General features: G+C 39.9%; 3 protein-coding genes across 15 annotated transcripts in view; 2 read left to right on the top strand and 1 right to left on the bottom strand.

Annotated features, from left to right (window-relative positions):
- LOC107272469 (calcitonin gene-related peptide type 1 receptor) overlaps positions 1–15,653 on the bottom strand; it is a 75,523-nt gene that overhangs the window by 42,685 nt on the left and 17,185 nt on the right. For 9 of the 12 annotated variants that reach the window (XM_025089784.1, XM_025089778.1, XM_025089777.1 and 6 more), the window contains one exon: positions 8,134–8,254. In XM_025089784.1, coding sequence (XP_024945552.1) covers positions 8,134–8,254 — 121 coding nt within the window. Of the gene's footprint in view, positions 1–8,133; positions 8,255–10,361; positions 10,457–10,528; positions 10,729–10,782; positions 11,035–15,653 lie in introns of those variants that run through there. The other 3 variants (XM_025089782.1, XM_025089781.1, XM_025089783.1) reach the window with 3 other exon arrangements.
- LOC107272471 (UDP-glucuronosyltransferase 2B31-like) lies at positions 819–3,340 on the top strand. 2 transcript variants are annotated; one of them, XM_015749662.2, is made up of 5 exons: positions 819–1,463; positions 1,559–1,978; positions 2,044–2,275; positions 2,346–2,571; positions 2,634–2,768. In XM_015749662.2, the coding sequence occupies exons 1-5, from the start codon at positions 1,041–1,043 to the stop codon at positions 2,659–2,661; spliced, it is 1,329 nt and encodes a 442-aa protein (XP_015605148.1). In that variant the 5' UTR covers positions 819–1,040; the 3' UTR covers positions 2,662–2,768. The 2 variants fall into 2 exon arrangements, with proteins under 2 accessions (XP_015605148.1, XP_015605147.1); XM_015749661.2 differs by lacking the exon at positions 2,634–2,768 and adding an exon at positions 2,865–3,340 and having other exon boundaries at positions 827–1,463.
- LOC107272472 (UDP-glucuronosyltransferase 2B30-like) lies at positions 3,951–7,652 on the top strand. Its single transcript, XM_015749663.1, has 5 exons — positions 3,951–4,451; positions 4,868–5,290; positions 5,405–5,636; positions 5,739–5,964; positions 6,046–7,652. Exons 1-5 carry the CDS (start codon positions 4,038–4,040, stop codon positions 6,332–6,334), a joined length of 1,584 nt encoding a protein of 527 aa, XP_015605149.1. The 5' UTR covers positions 3,951–4,037; the 3' UTR covers positions 6,335–7,652.

A 15,653-nucleotide genomic window follows, 5' to 3' on the forward strand; every position in this document is an offset into this window, starting at 1 on the left:
GGAGAGAGACTAGAGAGAGAGGATAATCCTTAATAAAATTGAACCGTGTTATCTTGACACCGTCGCAAGGTACAGGCCTGATAACGCGAAAGAAACGATATGTTTACGTGACAATCAACCCATTCCAAGATTTTACGTAATCCGAAAGAACTTATCGAACAGTGTGGAATAGACAGGAAATAGCTATTTCGTAAGTGAACTTTCAAACGGCCATATCATTGAAACATTGACTGATTTATGTTTACAAAGATAAATCATATGGTACGAGTTTCAATTTGTCATCGTGATTAGATAATTTATTGATACCTGGGTATGACGTATGAAAAGAAAAGTCATCGTGACACGCATTATCGTAATATATGAAATCAACAGTGGGAATTTGGATCTGAGTGGAACGAGCAAGGAATCGTCGTCAAGTAATGCCACAGTCTGACAGACATGCGATGAATGTTGTTCAGTTTTATGTTTGTCATTATCCGATGTTGTCACTTTGTAATGACTACATTTTTCTCAAGTTCCAAGAAAACACATATATATATATTTATATATGATTGTACTTTTAGTTTAGTCCGCACTCACAATGTATGCTATAATTCTAATTGCTGTCTAATCTGAAGATACATAGTTAAAAAGGAGTGGGAAAACTTTAAAAGTCCAATATGAATTCTCAATGACTTTTGCGCTTCTTTTTCTTTTAATATTACCATATATTCCTTGTAGGTAGAACTATTATTTATATTGTACAGACATTCACAGAGGTCGAACGATTCTATAATGCACAGTCGCGCTGGTGTTACGCTAGTCTTGAAATATCCGTAGAACCGTGTAGATCCGTTCTTTATTTGTCCATAGATACAATTAAAACAAACCAGAATTGATTCCTGTTACCTGTTTAACTATTCTATTTGATCCTGCCTTAAATTCTTGTTTGTAATTAAAGGAAAAATAATAATAAAATCGTCATATAAATAGCCCATGAAAATAAAACTTTCGTCAGAATTATTTACAGTGCGTGAGAAGTATCGGTTATTGGTGGAGGCATGTTTGCGAGACGATGGAAAGTTTTATTACTGACTGTACTCATTAGTCGAATTGCACTTTGCGAGGCTTCGAGAATTTTGGGAATTTTTCCATTTCATGGAAAGAGCCATGCGATAATGACCAATGCTCTGATGAAGGGTTTGGCCAGACGGGGTCATCAGGTTCATATAATAAGTCATTATCCTTCTCTTGAACCGATGGAGAATTACACGATTGTCGTAAATCTGAACGGAACAATCAAGGGTATCGTTGGACAATTTTCCGTTGCTGGAGTTTTGGACGACAAGTTTCAGAGTAATATTGCAATGACATTGGGAACCTTGGCTGGCAACGACGTATGCGAATTATTGGGAACGGATGTTATGCAAAATTTTATAAAAAGTTTGCCCAATTCCGAGCCATACGATTTGATTATTACCGAGGTGAGTGAAATGACGTGAGAAAATGTTTTTTTAATTTGTTCGATTTCTTCTTTTTTTTTTTCTTTTTCTTTGCTGTTACTTCATTTTTCATTCAGGTTTTCGGCGCCCACTGTTATATGGGATTTGGTCATTTATTGAAATTGCCCGTAGTCGGTGTGGCCACTTGCTTGGAATTTAGCTGGATGGCCGAAATGATTGGGAATCCAGTTCAACCGGCACTTTATCCCGATGCGTATTCCCACCTTAGGGCACCGTTGAACTTTTGGGGTAGACTACAAAACACCCTGAGCGTACCGCGATCGAAATATAATTTTCAAAAAGTAACGCAAGTGCAGACGGATCTAATGAGGAAATACTTGAGTCCGGATATGCCGGATATACGCGAGGTGGAAAAAATACTTTCGTTACTCTTGGTAAACACGCATCACAGTCAATTCGAAGCAAGACCAGTGGTACCGGCCCTCGTAGAAGTGGCAGGACTTCACGTGGAGGACAAGGAGTCGAAATCGTCGCCGGTAAATAGTGAAAAAAAAAAAAGAAAAAAAAAATCAAATCAATTAATTTTCCTTTCTTGTTTCAGGAAGTTCAAAAATGGCTGGACGAAAGTACAGAAGGTCTCGTATACTTCACTCTGGGTTCACTGATAAATATCGAAACTTTTCCCAATGCGACCCTGTCTGCGATATACACGTGTTTTTCGAAAATCGCGCCAATTCGCGTCCTCATGAAAATAACCAATGCCGAGTCTTTGCCGGAGGGACTTCCGAAAAATGTAAAAATCTTACCGTGGCTGCCCCAAGTACAAATATTAAGTAAGTACCTGATAGTGAATAACGTTAATTCTAAATAAAAATTAATTCTTTACAATGTTCGCCAATCCAGAGCATCCTAATACGAAAGCATTCATAACCCATGGCGGTCTGATGAGTCTCCAAGAAGCACAATACTACGGCATACCTCTCGTAGGCATTCCATTGTTCGCTGATCAATATTTAAATGTTGTGACATACGTTGATAAGAAAATGGCCGTATCACTGTACCATAACGAGATAACGGTCGAAAGCCTCGGGAGAGCTTTGAATGCTGTACTCCATGATCCCAGTTACTGGTAAGTCGTCGTGCTGCAATATAATTTCCCTTGTGGCCGACATGACCCCTTGATCGTTCAAGGTTCACCTCAAAACCTAAAATATGTTGAAATACCTAAATCACCATTTGCAAGTAAGTGCGTAGCGTCCGGTGATAATGCGATAACGGATCCCACAAGGGTTTCCACACGAACCTGAGCCAGGCGCTGATAAGTAATTAAACTGATAAGAAGAAGAAAAAACATCCCGACTACGTGACCAAGTACAAAAAATGTCATTAATAATTAACAAGTATAATTTTTCATTTCATTAGGAAAGCTGCCAAACACGAATCCATTAAGTTTCGAGATCGTCCCATGTCGGCTATGGATACGTCCATCTATTGGATCGAGTATATACTTCGAAACGGTGGAGATTCATTAAAAGCAAGAGGAGCAAACGTACCGTGGTGGCAGATTCAATTAATAGACGTATACGCCACGATTTTATTAGCTTTGCTGACAACAATTTATCTCATCTATTTGGTGACTAAGTACGTAGTGTCGTTAGTCTGGAATGCTGTGGGAGAAGTGAAAGTATCAAAGAAAAAATCGAGCTAGGTTGTTGGTTCATAGAGGCGTGTGAGAATAATATTAAATAAAAATAATTTATAAGAAAACGAAGCGTCGTCACATCCAGGAAAGAATTACTGTAATATTTTTTTTTCTTTTTTAAACTTTTTTGTAATGATGCAATATACGTATAACTGGACGTACGCAAGTACAGTCCACGTTACGTTTACTGAGCCAACTGTGCAAGATGCTGAGGGAATTTTTATACAGAGTGTCTTCGTACGTCTTGTGTACATCTTGAGCTTGACTGTAAGTCACGAGGCAGCAGTTCTTTCTCACTCAGTCGCTAAGCAGATAAACAAGGACGGGTCAATAACCATGACAGTACAGATTTCAACATACCCAGCATACCCATCGTCATAACGTGAACAGCGACTACTGCGCATGCGCAGACTTCAACGTAACGATAGCCGCCAACCGGACGCCAAACTTCATTTAATCGAAATATAAGATCTCGATTAAAGAGGAAAAAGACCTTATCCTAGACAGAATATAGACATAACGTGATAAAAGTGCAATTTTCAATGATAGCTTAGATTTTATATCATTAGCCGCAGCTGGATCTGCTAAGTTATCGCTGCAGTGATACGAAGGCAAAGGCTAGCCAAAGGCTATCAGACATCTATATAAGCATGGAGCAACGGTACTAGCCGCAGCATTTGTGCGGTAGCAGTGGTTATAAAGACATTATTACAAATACAAACTGCTCACGATTTATATCTATATGCGTATTGTCAGCTATATACGTTTGTAGGAAATAATGTGAGAAATTGTGATAAGTAGGAACTTCATGAGGAACCATATTCGAGAGTAAGATTAAAAAAGTCAGTGTTCAAAAAGCGTTTAAGACATTGTGAATTAAAGACACGTGTAAAATGAAGTTTCAGTATTTTTTAATGTTAATTGGAATAACATTCCTGAGTGAATGTCCAAGTGGAGATGCTTATAGGATTTTGGGATTGTTTCCACTTCATGGAAAAAGTCATTTTATTATGTGTAATTATTTAATGAAGACCTTGGCAGCTCGAGGTCACCAGGTCGACGTTGTCAGTCATTTTCCACTGGAGAAACCGGTCGCCAATTACACCGATATCAACATCTCGGGTTCACTCCCGCAAATAGTGAACAATTTGCCTTTCGATGTGATTCAACAGTTTTCGTCAATCGACCTGACATACCTGACGAATATAGCTGGACTGGATATTTGCCGCCTGATGGATCATCCGGAGATTCAGAAGATCATTCGAAATCCACCGCAAGATCCACCTTATGATTTGGTTATTCATGAGGTAGGATATATGCGTTGTTAATTTTGGATTAATTTTTAAAAATAGAGTTGATGTAATCTCGACCGTTTTTTCTTCTTCTTCCATTTATTAAGGCAGTTTTACATTGCACGAATAATATCTTTTTGCATCCCATTGCGAGGGGACGTTGATTGAGATCATTTTAGTGGGACTGTCCTTGGGAAACTTTTTTTCAAAAATCAATTAGGCGAACGTGCTAACAGTCACTGAGAAGATTAGACGATAAGTGTCTGTGCTTGAAGATCATTTTGATTGTTAAAGTTTTGTTATTATTTTTTAAAATTATGAATAGGATAATCGTTACGTTTTCGTTAGACCGTACTTCGTTTGCATTAAGGTGCAATGACTTGAGAAACGGAGATATGCTTTAGTACTTTTTTTGTTGTTGTCGTATTCAGATGTTTGCTGCGGAATGCTATTTGGCGTTTGGACATCATCTTAAAGTTCCGGTTGTCGGAATAATCACGTCAGTCCTATTTCCATGGTTAAACGAACCAATGGGTAACCCATCGAATCCGGCATTCGTACCGTCGCCATTTTCAGACTTCCAACTACCGATGACATTTTGGCAGAGAGTCAAAAATGTTTTCATGGAAAACATGATGACATATAGTTTTAGGAAAAACACGGAGATACAGAATGAAATAGTGAAGAAACACTTTGGACCGGACGCGCCTACCGTACGAGAATTGGAAAGGAACATCTCGCTGATTCTGGTGAATTCGCATTTCTCGTTCAACAATCCGCGGCCGCTTACGCCAGCAGTGGTGGAGGTGGGAGGGTTGCACCTTCAAGGGGACGACGGCCTTGAATTTTCACCGGCAAGTTTTTGTCCTATAAACTTGAAGTAACGGAAAGACGATCCGTACCAACGGATCAGTCCGAATTTTGGATTCGTTTCGTGACTCGTTTCGTGATTCGTTTCGTGACTGTAGGATTTGAAAAAGTGGCTGGACGAGGCCGACGATGGATTCATTTTCTTCTCCTTGGGCTCCATGGCGAGATTCGAAACGTTTCCCCGGGAAATCATCGAGGTCTTCTACGAAGCCTTCAGGAAAGTCGCTCCCGTGAGGATTCTCATGAAGATAGCCAAGAAGGAGGACCTGCCAGCCGGTGTTCCTGAGAACACTATGATTCTACCGTGGCTCCCACAGACCAAAGTATTGAGTGAGTTGGACTGTACCGGAAGTTGCAGCAGACTGGGAGCAGGTCACATCTTTCAGTAGATGCGCCAGTTCGACCTATATCGGTGCAAATTTTCCATTTCAGAGCACAAAAACATCAAAGCGTTCATAAGTCACGGGGGTCTTGGTTCTGTACAGGAATCTCTTTATTACGGGGTTCCTTTGATCGGCATGCCGCTGTTCGGCGATCAGATCATCAACATTGATCATTGCGCCAGGAAGAAGCTGGCGGTTCCAATAGATTATGCTACCGTGGACCAAAAAATATTGACCGAAGCTATCTCAACCATCCTTCACGATCCCACGTACAGGTCAGTCCACAATTTATTTATCTCGATGACTCGAGCAACGTATCTGAACTTATGACTGACCAATGAATATTGATCTCGCAGGGACAACATGAAGAAGGTCTCGAAACTGTTCCAAGACCGTCCAACAAATCCATTGGACTTGGCAGTCTATTGGGTCGAATACGTAATACGCAACGGAAACGTCTTGAGGTCGCCAGCCCTGGACCTAGAATGGTGGCAGGTTGCTTTGATCGACGTTTACGCCTTTTTTTTCTCATGCGTGGCAGTCGTCGTTTTCCTAATTGCAATGATCCTCAGACTCCTATACGGAAAACTCTTAGCGCCACGTTCGACGGCTGGTAACAGGGATCAAGGAAAGAAGCGCCAATGATTTACGACAGTTGAGGCCAAATAACGAAAAAGCATCCTTTGCTCTACCGATAAAATTTCAAAGCCTACGATTTCTTTTAGACCCATAGGACCCATATCCATATACCTAAGGCGTACGGAATCCATATAGTTGACGACGCCGTCGAGTGGTCCCTTAAACAGTTCCACTGCGTGGGAAAGATACTTTTCAGTTGGCAAGGAAAAGATTTCAGCTCCTACAGCCACGCCGGGTCACGCCGGGTCACGGCGTCACGGCGTCACGACGTAACGGCACGTGTGAACCTTTATACTTCCTTCCATTCGAAGCCCAGCCAACGCGTTTTCGTTTCTACGTTTTAACAATGTGCTTTGCCTTTTCTTTTTTCTTTTTACCGTCATTTCAGTAAATTTCAAACCATCGGAAATTCTCGTGTTGATATGTTTATCTTTTATTCTTACATGTAATACACGTGTGAACAAGAAAATACGAAGATTCCGTGGCGCACGTGATTGTCCAAAGGGAAGTAAAAGCCTCACGGGTAGAAAAACTCTTTAAGTAAATTATTCGACCGGAACGAAATTCGGTTTAAAAGAAGCTTCCCTTTCGCTCTCTCTCTCTCTCTCTCTCTATAAGTTATCCTGCCGATGAGATTTTTTTCTTTCAGAAATGAAAACGTAAGAAAGCTTCGGGCCACCTTCAGACTTTAGAGGTGGATTCGAAAGGGGACGTCGTGATGTGATTCTCAAGCACCCTAAAAATATGGTAAAAGCGCGGAGCCTTTTTACTTTTTCGTTTCATCTCTTTCAGGTGCGGTTACTTACGGAACCGTGTACGTGACGCGTGTTTACGAGAATCGTGTAATCCGTGAATTCGTCAGCAGGGGAAGATGAGGGTTCAAAGTGGACCCTACGTGTGACGACGTGGATGCCTCGGGTAGATCCACGTGATACCCGCGGATTACATCGGACAGAAAAAAGCGACTGTAGTCCGCCGTATAAATATAACCGAGGCTTCAAAGTTTCATTGACAAAAGTAATAATAACTCGTAGCGTCGAAGCTAGAAAAAATTACGCGATTATTTCGAAAAATCAATTTGCTCGTGTTGGACGTCGAAAAATATTTTGCAAAATCCCCACCCGTCCTGCTTCCAAAAGGTTCGACGACTCCCGTGGAAAAAGATCATTTTTGCGACGCGACACACGACTGATTTGAAGTGCAAAATTTCATACGATATGTATAGTATATATATATTATATGAAATTTAAAAAAAAAATCCAAATTTGTTACGTCCGTTAGAAACGTAAGACCCAATAAACGAAATTATACACAGACGAAAAAAGTTTTGCGGTATTAATTCGCACTTTTTATTTTCCTACCGAGCAACTTTCGCGCAACAGCGAATTTGTCTATTTAATATAAAGCAATAAAAAGCATCTAGTGCAAATATTATAATGTATTCGATTCAAGCAAAGATCGACGGTCATGAAAATTCAATTTGTTCATTAGATTAAAGGTTTTGCGTTAATTAAAATATTCAGTATATTTATATTCTTGTACCGTATTTGTACCAGACTGAACCGGAAGCAGCCTTCCGCCGTTACTTAAATTATTTTCAGTAGCTTGATTCATCCTTTCCCCATCCCTTCAGGACGCTTATGCATTACGAAGGCCTATCCCTAAGCGACAGACGTCTTCTAGACTCTCAGGCAGTTTGCGAAGCCTTTAGACGATCCAGGCGAACCTTTGTTACGTCACTTCCTCTTGCACCAATGATAAATTCACGTGACTTGGTATTTAATACGAATCACAATCGGACTTACCCGGGGGGGGCGGTGCCGTGTTGTTAGCCAGCTGCTCCATGCACTTTCTTTCGCGTTCCGCAATAATACGACGGAGCTCCTCCTCTTGGACGGTGCTACCGACTGTCGTGTTTCCGGGCATCTGTCGGCAGCATGAAAATATTATTTTACTAAGTGACTGACATTTTTCTTTCAGCATAAGGTGGATCCCGGTACGAAAATTTGGAAAATAATTTTGGAATCCCCTTTAGCCACGATACACGCGGACATATGGATATAAAGGAAAGGATTATCCTTGAGGGTTTAACGGCAACCGCAAGGGTCGTTTTGGGTTTGAGGGGTCGTTTTGGTTTGCATTAATGAAAATGAATTTTCCATGTATAAAGTAACAAGGTCGAAAGCTTGCGGATGATTATTCGTTAAATTTCATTCGATCGAGTTTAACGTGAGAATATATTCTATTTAACTAATTCACAAGGAACTGTGGAATTTCGTAAAAATTTTGAATATTTCGTATAACTGACACCAGTGGGTTAGCGACTGGCTGTATTTGCAATTTTTAACCTCGACGAAAGTCTCCATCAACTCGGGCTCTATTAAGCGGACGGCAATGAATTGGGAAGACGGGAAAAATCTCAATTACAGTATCGCATACTAATTTGGCAGGCTCGCGAAGCTTATGCTAATATTTGTACTTGGGCTTGAAATACGAGCGAATGAAATGTAAAGCAAAGCAAATGGAGATGGGTTTTAGGGTGGTGGGACTGATCGATTGTATTTTATTTGGCGAAGGAAAAGAAATCAAAAAAATAAATATAATAGTAGATACTATTCACGACGATATTTTTCACGGGTTTCCACGAAACAGTCTTTTTCCTCAATGGTCTTATATTTGGCCGCAGTGATATTCTCGGGAAAAATAATAATAAATAAGAGAAATTCAACATTCACGCTTGAAAGTTGTTATTTGACAATCATAAAATTTTATTATTGCAAGCGATCCATTGAAAGTCGCGAATAAGAAGAAAATAACAAAAGTTCGCTTCGTTAGGAAAAAAAGTTTTCTCACCGAGCCCCTACGATCTTTGAGAAAAAAATAATAATTTTCACCAAACTATTAATTGTAAAATTTGCACGGTTGTAGCTGCGCCAGATACAAGCCTGAGTCTTCCAAGTAGTTCGCACATTGGCATCCATCCTGAACGTCATCCGTGCTGAACGTCCAAGTCTGAGAGATGCGATTCCCGTAAAAAGTTCTATTCGACTTTTATAATAGACAGCAGACGCGCGCCACGTGTGCTCCACTTTCCAAGAACGTACTCCGGCTAAGTGTTTCACGTCGAACAACTTCATTTACGCATGTGCACTTAATTAATAGCACTTACGTTATTGCACGTGCAATTTCAAATGATCAAGAAACGTGCTGCAGTTGCAACGACTGCACCGAGCGACAACGAGCGCATTAAACGTTGCTGAGCCTCTGCGGTTCAACTTGGATGTTACATGGATAGCGAATATTATGCAAAATCTTCGATCTTAATGATTAACCAAAATTTTATCCATTCCTTTTTTTCCATCGCATGAACCCTCTAAGAATTTTTGCAGACTGGAGCAAATCACTTAGAAAATGACAATTGCACACGATTCGTTACAAATTATTGTCTTTTTTTTTTTGACCAAAGGTTCGAGTGTCAATCGCTTTGAGAAAATATCAATTATAAGTATCCGGACGTTTTTATTATATGGGTTATATCGTGCGAATGATGTGAGGTATAATAATAATGTGCGTATATATGTATAACGGTGTCTAGCGCAGCATCCTTTAAGTGCGAAGACAACGACGAGACGTCCTCGTAAAGGATTCTGCGATGGAGTAAAAGTGAATAAAAGGGACTGGCCTGGGATGGAGGGTTGACAACTCAAGAGGGAAATACTTACCACGAGGATGGAGGGAAACGGTGTACCGACTGTAAGGCTTCGGTGTGAATTAACCTTTCTGAGAAATGCGAAAACACAAGGTGACGTCACTCGGACGAGAAAACTCGTCGGACGCTTTAAAAGCAGTTTTGAAGAATTTTTGTGATTTGAAAAATCACAAAAATTTGAAATTTGGCAGAGGGGCAGAGAGGAGTGGGGGGGGGGATAGGAGAAAAACAACTTACGCAGTAATCGGTTTAAAAAAAAAAAGTACTCTTAAATCGACATGTAGTAAGAAGCCTGGCTATTCGTAACGACAGAAGCTCTCTTACCCATGAATAAAGCTTCTCCCTATTCTCAAGCTTTTACGACTGGTAGTAAAGTGCGAGCGCCGCGAGGTCTCCGCTCCGTGCGTACTTGCAACGAACTGGAAAAAGGAAATTTCGCAGCTTATTCCGCTTGAAAATTTTGACGTGGTAAGACGCGATTCGCGAAATACCATTTTTCACTAGGGTCTACGCCGATGGCGAGCTTTTCCTCTTGACCTTGATTAGAGTGGAATGAAAATTTTTATAAGCACAGGGATAACCAGGGGCCGGGGCGGCGGGGGGAGGACTAGGAAAAAAGCACTAGTTGAACTTTATGGTAATTGAAAACGACACTGGCGCCATTGTGCTCGAGACAAATGACACGTTGCTCTGAGCTTCTGTCGTAGCTCCTCGTTGAGAAATAAACAGTAAAATCGAAAAGCACCTTTTGTTCGGTCTTTGTGTATCGAACAACAGAAGACGACGAAGAGGGACGCGCAATTCTCTCAGACTAACCTCACCTTGAGCCAACGGCACTTTTTCGAAGCTTTGTTCGCGACGGACGACAAATCGTCGGTCACTTATTTAGCCGAGAGATGGCGCCAGTGTGGAAATTCTGTTGGAATCGCTGTCGCGCTTTCCTCAGCCATTGAATACGAGTCAGGAGTTAAGCTGGGTCAATCGTCCCTAATTTTACGGACGACTGAAGTCAAATAAGAGCGAATACTAGAGCGACGGAGCTGTAGTAAAGACGGGACATGGATTTTTAAGTCTCTTTGATAAGTCTCAACATGAATTATCAAAATTTCTGGATTATCCAAAAAAAAAAAAGTGAATCTTATCAAGAGCGTAATAGATATCGTGAAATATATTATTCATTTAAAATTTCGTATGAAATTGATAATTAAAAGAAAATTTGGTGAAATTCTTTTTTCATGCAAGTTTTAGTTTTGCGGCAATGTCACGTTTTTGAAAATATTCAAATTTTCTACCCCACGAAAACTTTCGCTTGGGAAATCGTGTCCTATCTTACGGGAAATATCGAGGCACGTTCTTCCGCCAATGATTAATTATCACGTAACGAAAGAGCGTTTAACGAATTCAACAAATTTATATAAATTATGGTCAAACTTACAGACGCACGTTGTCAAGATAAAATTTTACAAAATTACATCTACGCTCACGAAAATGACTCGATTATCCAACTACAAGATGCGCTCCTAGAAATTCATAAAATTCCCCAAAAATTTATCGATCTCCTAGTCACCCCCTTCCCTTCGAGTGACAATCAAAGCCGACGTAACATTTCACTATGATAATTTTCACGTGTTTTCGAAATCACACTCAGAAAAGAAAAACAATAAGTTGTTTAATTTTCAACATTATTAGTATTTTTTATCCCCAAATCCCTCGATGTACCATAATTCTCCAGGCTTAATCGTTCAAACGACTTTACGGTAAAGACATTTAAAAAAAGACAAAAAAAGTCCCTAGCATTTAAACGAGTTCCAGGCATTTAGAAACAGGCGTTTCATAAACAAAAAAAGAGCACTACTACCATAATGACAGGTGGTAATTTTTGTCCTTTTACAGGGATCCATGTAAATGATCATCGGTGCCCCCGGCGTTCAATACGTCTGCTAAGTCTTTCATGAGGAACGTTAATCGATGCTCAATGAATCACCCTGTACCACTTTCATGAATATTATCGCACATTTACAAAATTCCATATAATTTATCACCTCGAGCATTGTTCACCTTGTTATTCCTTACAGAGACAAAACGTATTTTCGTTATCTGTTTACCAGCTGGACTCGTCTTTTAATATACTAATTACGTAAATAAATCACTTTACCTACTTGTCTAGACACAGCCAAGCACTCTCGTTATATCGCAAATGCGAAAAGTGCAATTTAAATTTGCAATTTGAACTTTACACTCAGTATACATATACATACTATGTAGAAGGTCTTTGAGACACCCAGTATGTATATAGATCCTATATGAACCAGATAGAAGTTAGCAGGAAAAACAGATGAGTCAATAATTGAGAACGTGGGTAAGTTTGAGACTCGGTCGATAAGCGAATTAGCAACTGTACCAGAAGAAAACGATAGGCCGTTCAATGACTATCAGGTAGCAGGGAAGTATCTGGTTTGTCTTCCTGGAGTCAGCGTCAAGAGAAAAAACAAAGAGACTCAAGGGTTTTGTTTAATGAGAAAACTTAGCGATGATTTTAATTGAGCTAACGTTCCCGACTAAACGCACGAGAATACCCGTAGCGAGTTAGAGTATTTAACGTAAAAAAAATATTTGGTAAAAGTCACTCGAAAAGTGAAAAAAAACGTTCGAAAAAAAAAGAAAGTTCAAAAGGTTCCAGAAAAGTTCGTACTCCCCGAGGAGTAACGAGTGGTAGAAAAGAATCTTCGGTCGAGTTGACCTTCTATAGTTTTTCCATTGCGAAGAAAGGAGCCTCCCTCTCAGTTTCCTCGTGTCGATGAAACACTTCGCTACCAGGAAGAAAGTGTGAAAAGTGAAAATTCGAAGAAGGCGAATGTCTCGTAAAAAAAAAATTTCGCATACAAATAAAAATTTCACCTAGAACTTAAAGTCCCGTCGAATGTTTAAAAAAAAAGTAATTTTCAAAAGTGCCTCTTACCTTTGCAAAAAAGAAATTTCGCATTCCTCATAATTAAAATTTTTTACTTTCTCCGACCAAAATACTAATTAATTAATTTCTGATCAAACACTCGTTAACGCGTAGTCGTCAGGGAGCAAAATATTATTTTTCATCTGGTGACATCAAGACACACCTTCCGATTAGATGATCAGGATGAGCAAAAGGGAAAAAAAGGACTACGAAGAACCAAAATCGATCTCTGTCCAGGGCAAGGAAGCAGAAAAATGTCGGGACTCCACCTGGGGCAATTCTACGAATAAGACGTCCGTGAATGAAAGGTGTCTCGTTTGATCCACATCCAGGGAACACATTGGACCCAGATGAAACACAAGGAGATTTAGGCCGCCCTGGGGAATAAAAAATGGTTGACAGCCAACCGTACGAGAATGGTTTTTTTCCCAAAAAAATACGAACATAGCATTCTTTTGTATATACATTATTTTTTATCCCCCCCCCCCGCCTTCAATCTCGCACAATTTCCAACTCGAGAAATTGACTGTAAGTTTGAAACATCGCTCAAATTAGCGAACCGACGAAAATATATTTTCATCGCAAATTATACCGGTGAAAGAAAAATACAAGTATCGATACTCGTACACGAGTACAGTTCCGCTGAAAAGTATTGCCACGGTTCGATACCGTTTAGCAGTGCACTCTAGTAATAATTTTGAGCATCCCTGTACACGCGGGGCGCAGAATAAATGTAGTCACGCAGCAATACACATTTTTCCGTCAGCTTCGTGTACCGACTTACCGACGGAGCGCGTCAATAGATTTACCGACCGATAAACCCGCAATCCACGCTCGATACTTTTCCGTGCACGTTTCCCTTGTATTACGAACGTAAAGTCCAAGTCACACTGAAGAGATACGTGATACGAGAAACTAAGATGTCACAGAGTGTCAAGTCACGGTAAGAAATAACACCGGCAAGCGATACTTGAATTTGACGAATGAATTGCCGTGAAAAATTCTCTACGTTCCGCAAACAGCCTTCGGCCGCAAGAAAGAGACGTCTCCGGTATGTCCCAATGAGGTTATTCAAGAGTTATTGTCGTTAGTCGATACTGCGTTCCGTCTCAGTCAAACGTACGTCGATTTTCCTCATTGTTATTACGTCTCGTCCTTTTCTACGTATACCTGCTTATTTTTCTCGGCTACGACACTTTTTCTCCTCCCCAGCCAACGGACTGCCAGCTAAAGCCGCACCCGGGTACCAACGCGCTATCGCGTTTCTCTCATAAGCGTTCCGTTGGAGCGTTAATATCGGCAACCTATAAAATCGGCCTTGGGATAGGCGAAAGGACATTTCTCGCGTCCTAAGGCTTATCCCTAAGAAGACGAGCGATCGGTCTTGCGCGTAATTAAATTTATACAGCCGCTTTTAACATTCTGTGGAAATAATTCGGTGGAAGTATTTCAGCCCCCACAGGAGGGATCCGGGTGTAATAATGGATGCAGATAATACGAGTGTATTGTATAAACGAGGGAAAATATTTTTTTACAATTAAAATTATAAATATAAATTTTGAAAAACAAATTTCATATTAATTTGACTTAGTTTTGGGATTTCTTTTTTTTATTTATTTTGGAAATATCAACGACTCTTTCTATCATGGATTAAAGTGTTACTGGGTGTAATATAATTTATTGATTGGTTTTACTAATGACATAAGATCAGGAAATAATGGATAGGAATGTCGATGAGTGGCGGCTACGGTCTATTGCATTGCCTTTAATCATATTGAGGGAATCGAAAAGGAACGTTTAGTGGGTTATTGACGCCTGAATCAATTAAGAAATTAAACGAGGGTTTCAAGTTAATTAGCAATCACTCGAGTACGTAGAGTCAGGGGAAAAATATTGATCTCCTTTATAAAACTCTTTTCGACATTATGTAACACGTTGATAAATTTTATTATAGAAAAGTTGATATGAGTACGGAGGTGTATCGAGGATGAATATGTATATACTATATGTGGTTCTAAATTGACCGTATAACATCTCTCAAGATTTTTTGAATAATTCTTTTAACGTGATCGAATTTTCGTTTTTCGTAAAAAAAAAGAATCGTATCAATTTTACGAAAATCGTACAAAAAATAAAGTACGATAGAAGTCGCTGACTATTTTCACGGGAATTTCGTCTCTTGCGATAATTGAAAATTTGTATCGAAATCTTTTCAAAGTAAATTTTCCTGTTGCCTCTCGCCTTGCTAAGAAATTCGATTAGAATCCTTAACCGATACTGATATCGCTGTACCATCTATACCCAAGGTGCTATGTACACATGGGACCTATGAAAGACGGCAGAAAAAATTGTTGTCCTTGATGTAAGAAAAAGCAAAATATATATATATATTGTAACGTTCCGACCTTATACCCCCCCTATCCTTTATCCTTTTTCCTTCCCAATCATTCATTCTCAATGATGGATACGTCAAGAGCCCCGCATAAGAGTGCATAGCGCACTGTGGATGTGCATAACAGTATCTGAGAGAACTCAAATCCTAGAATTCCTCAAGAATCCTATCGACCTCATAGCGACGCCGATAAAGGAAAGAGAATATAGGACCTTTAATATTTGACCTTAAATTGTAAAGTGTGTGTATGTGTGTGAAAGAGAGCAAAATAGAG

Source organism: Cephus cinctus, unplaced genomic scaffold (genome assembly GCF_000341935.2).
Source record: "Cephus cinctus unplaced genomic scaffold, Ccin1 Ccin1_scaffold1184, whole genome shotgun sequence".
Classification (NCBI taxonomy): Eukaryota; Metazoa; Arthropoda; class Insecta; order Hymenoptera; family Cephidae; genus Cephus; species Cephus cinctus.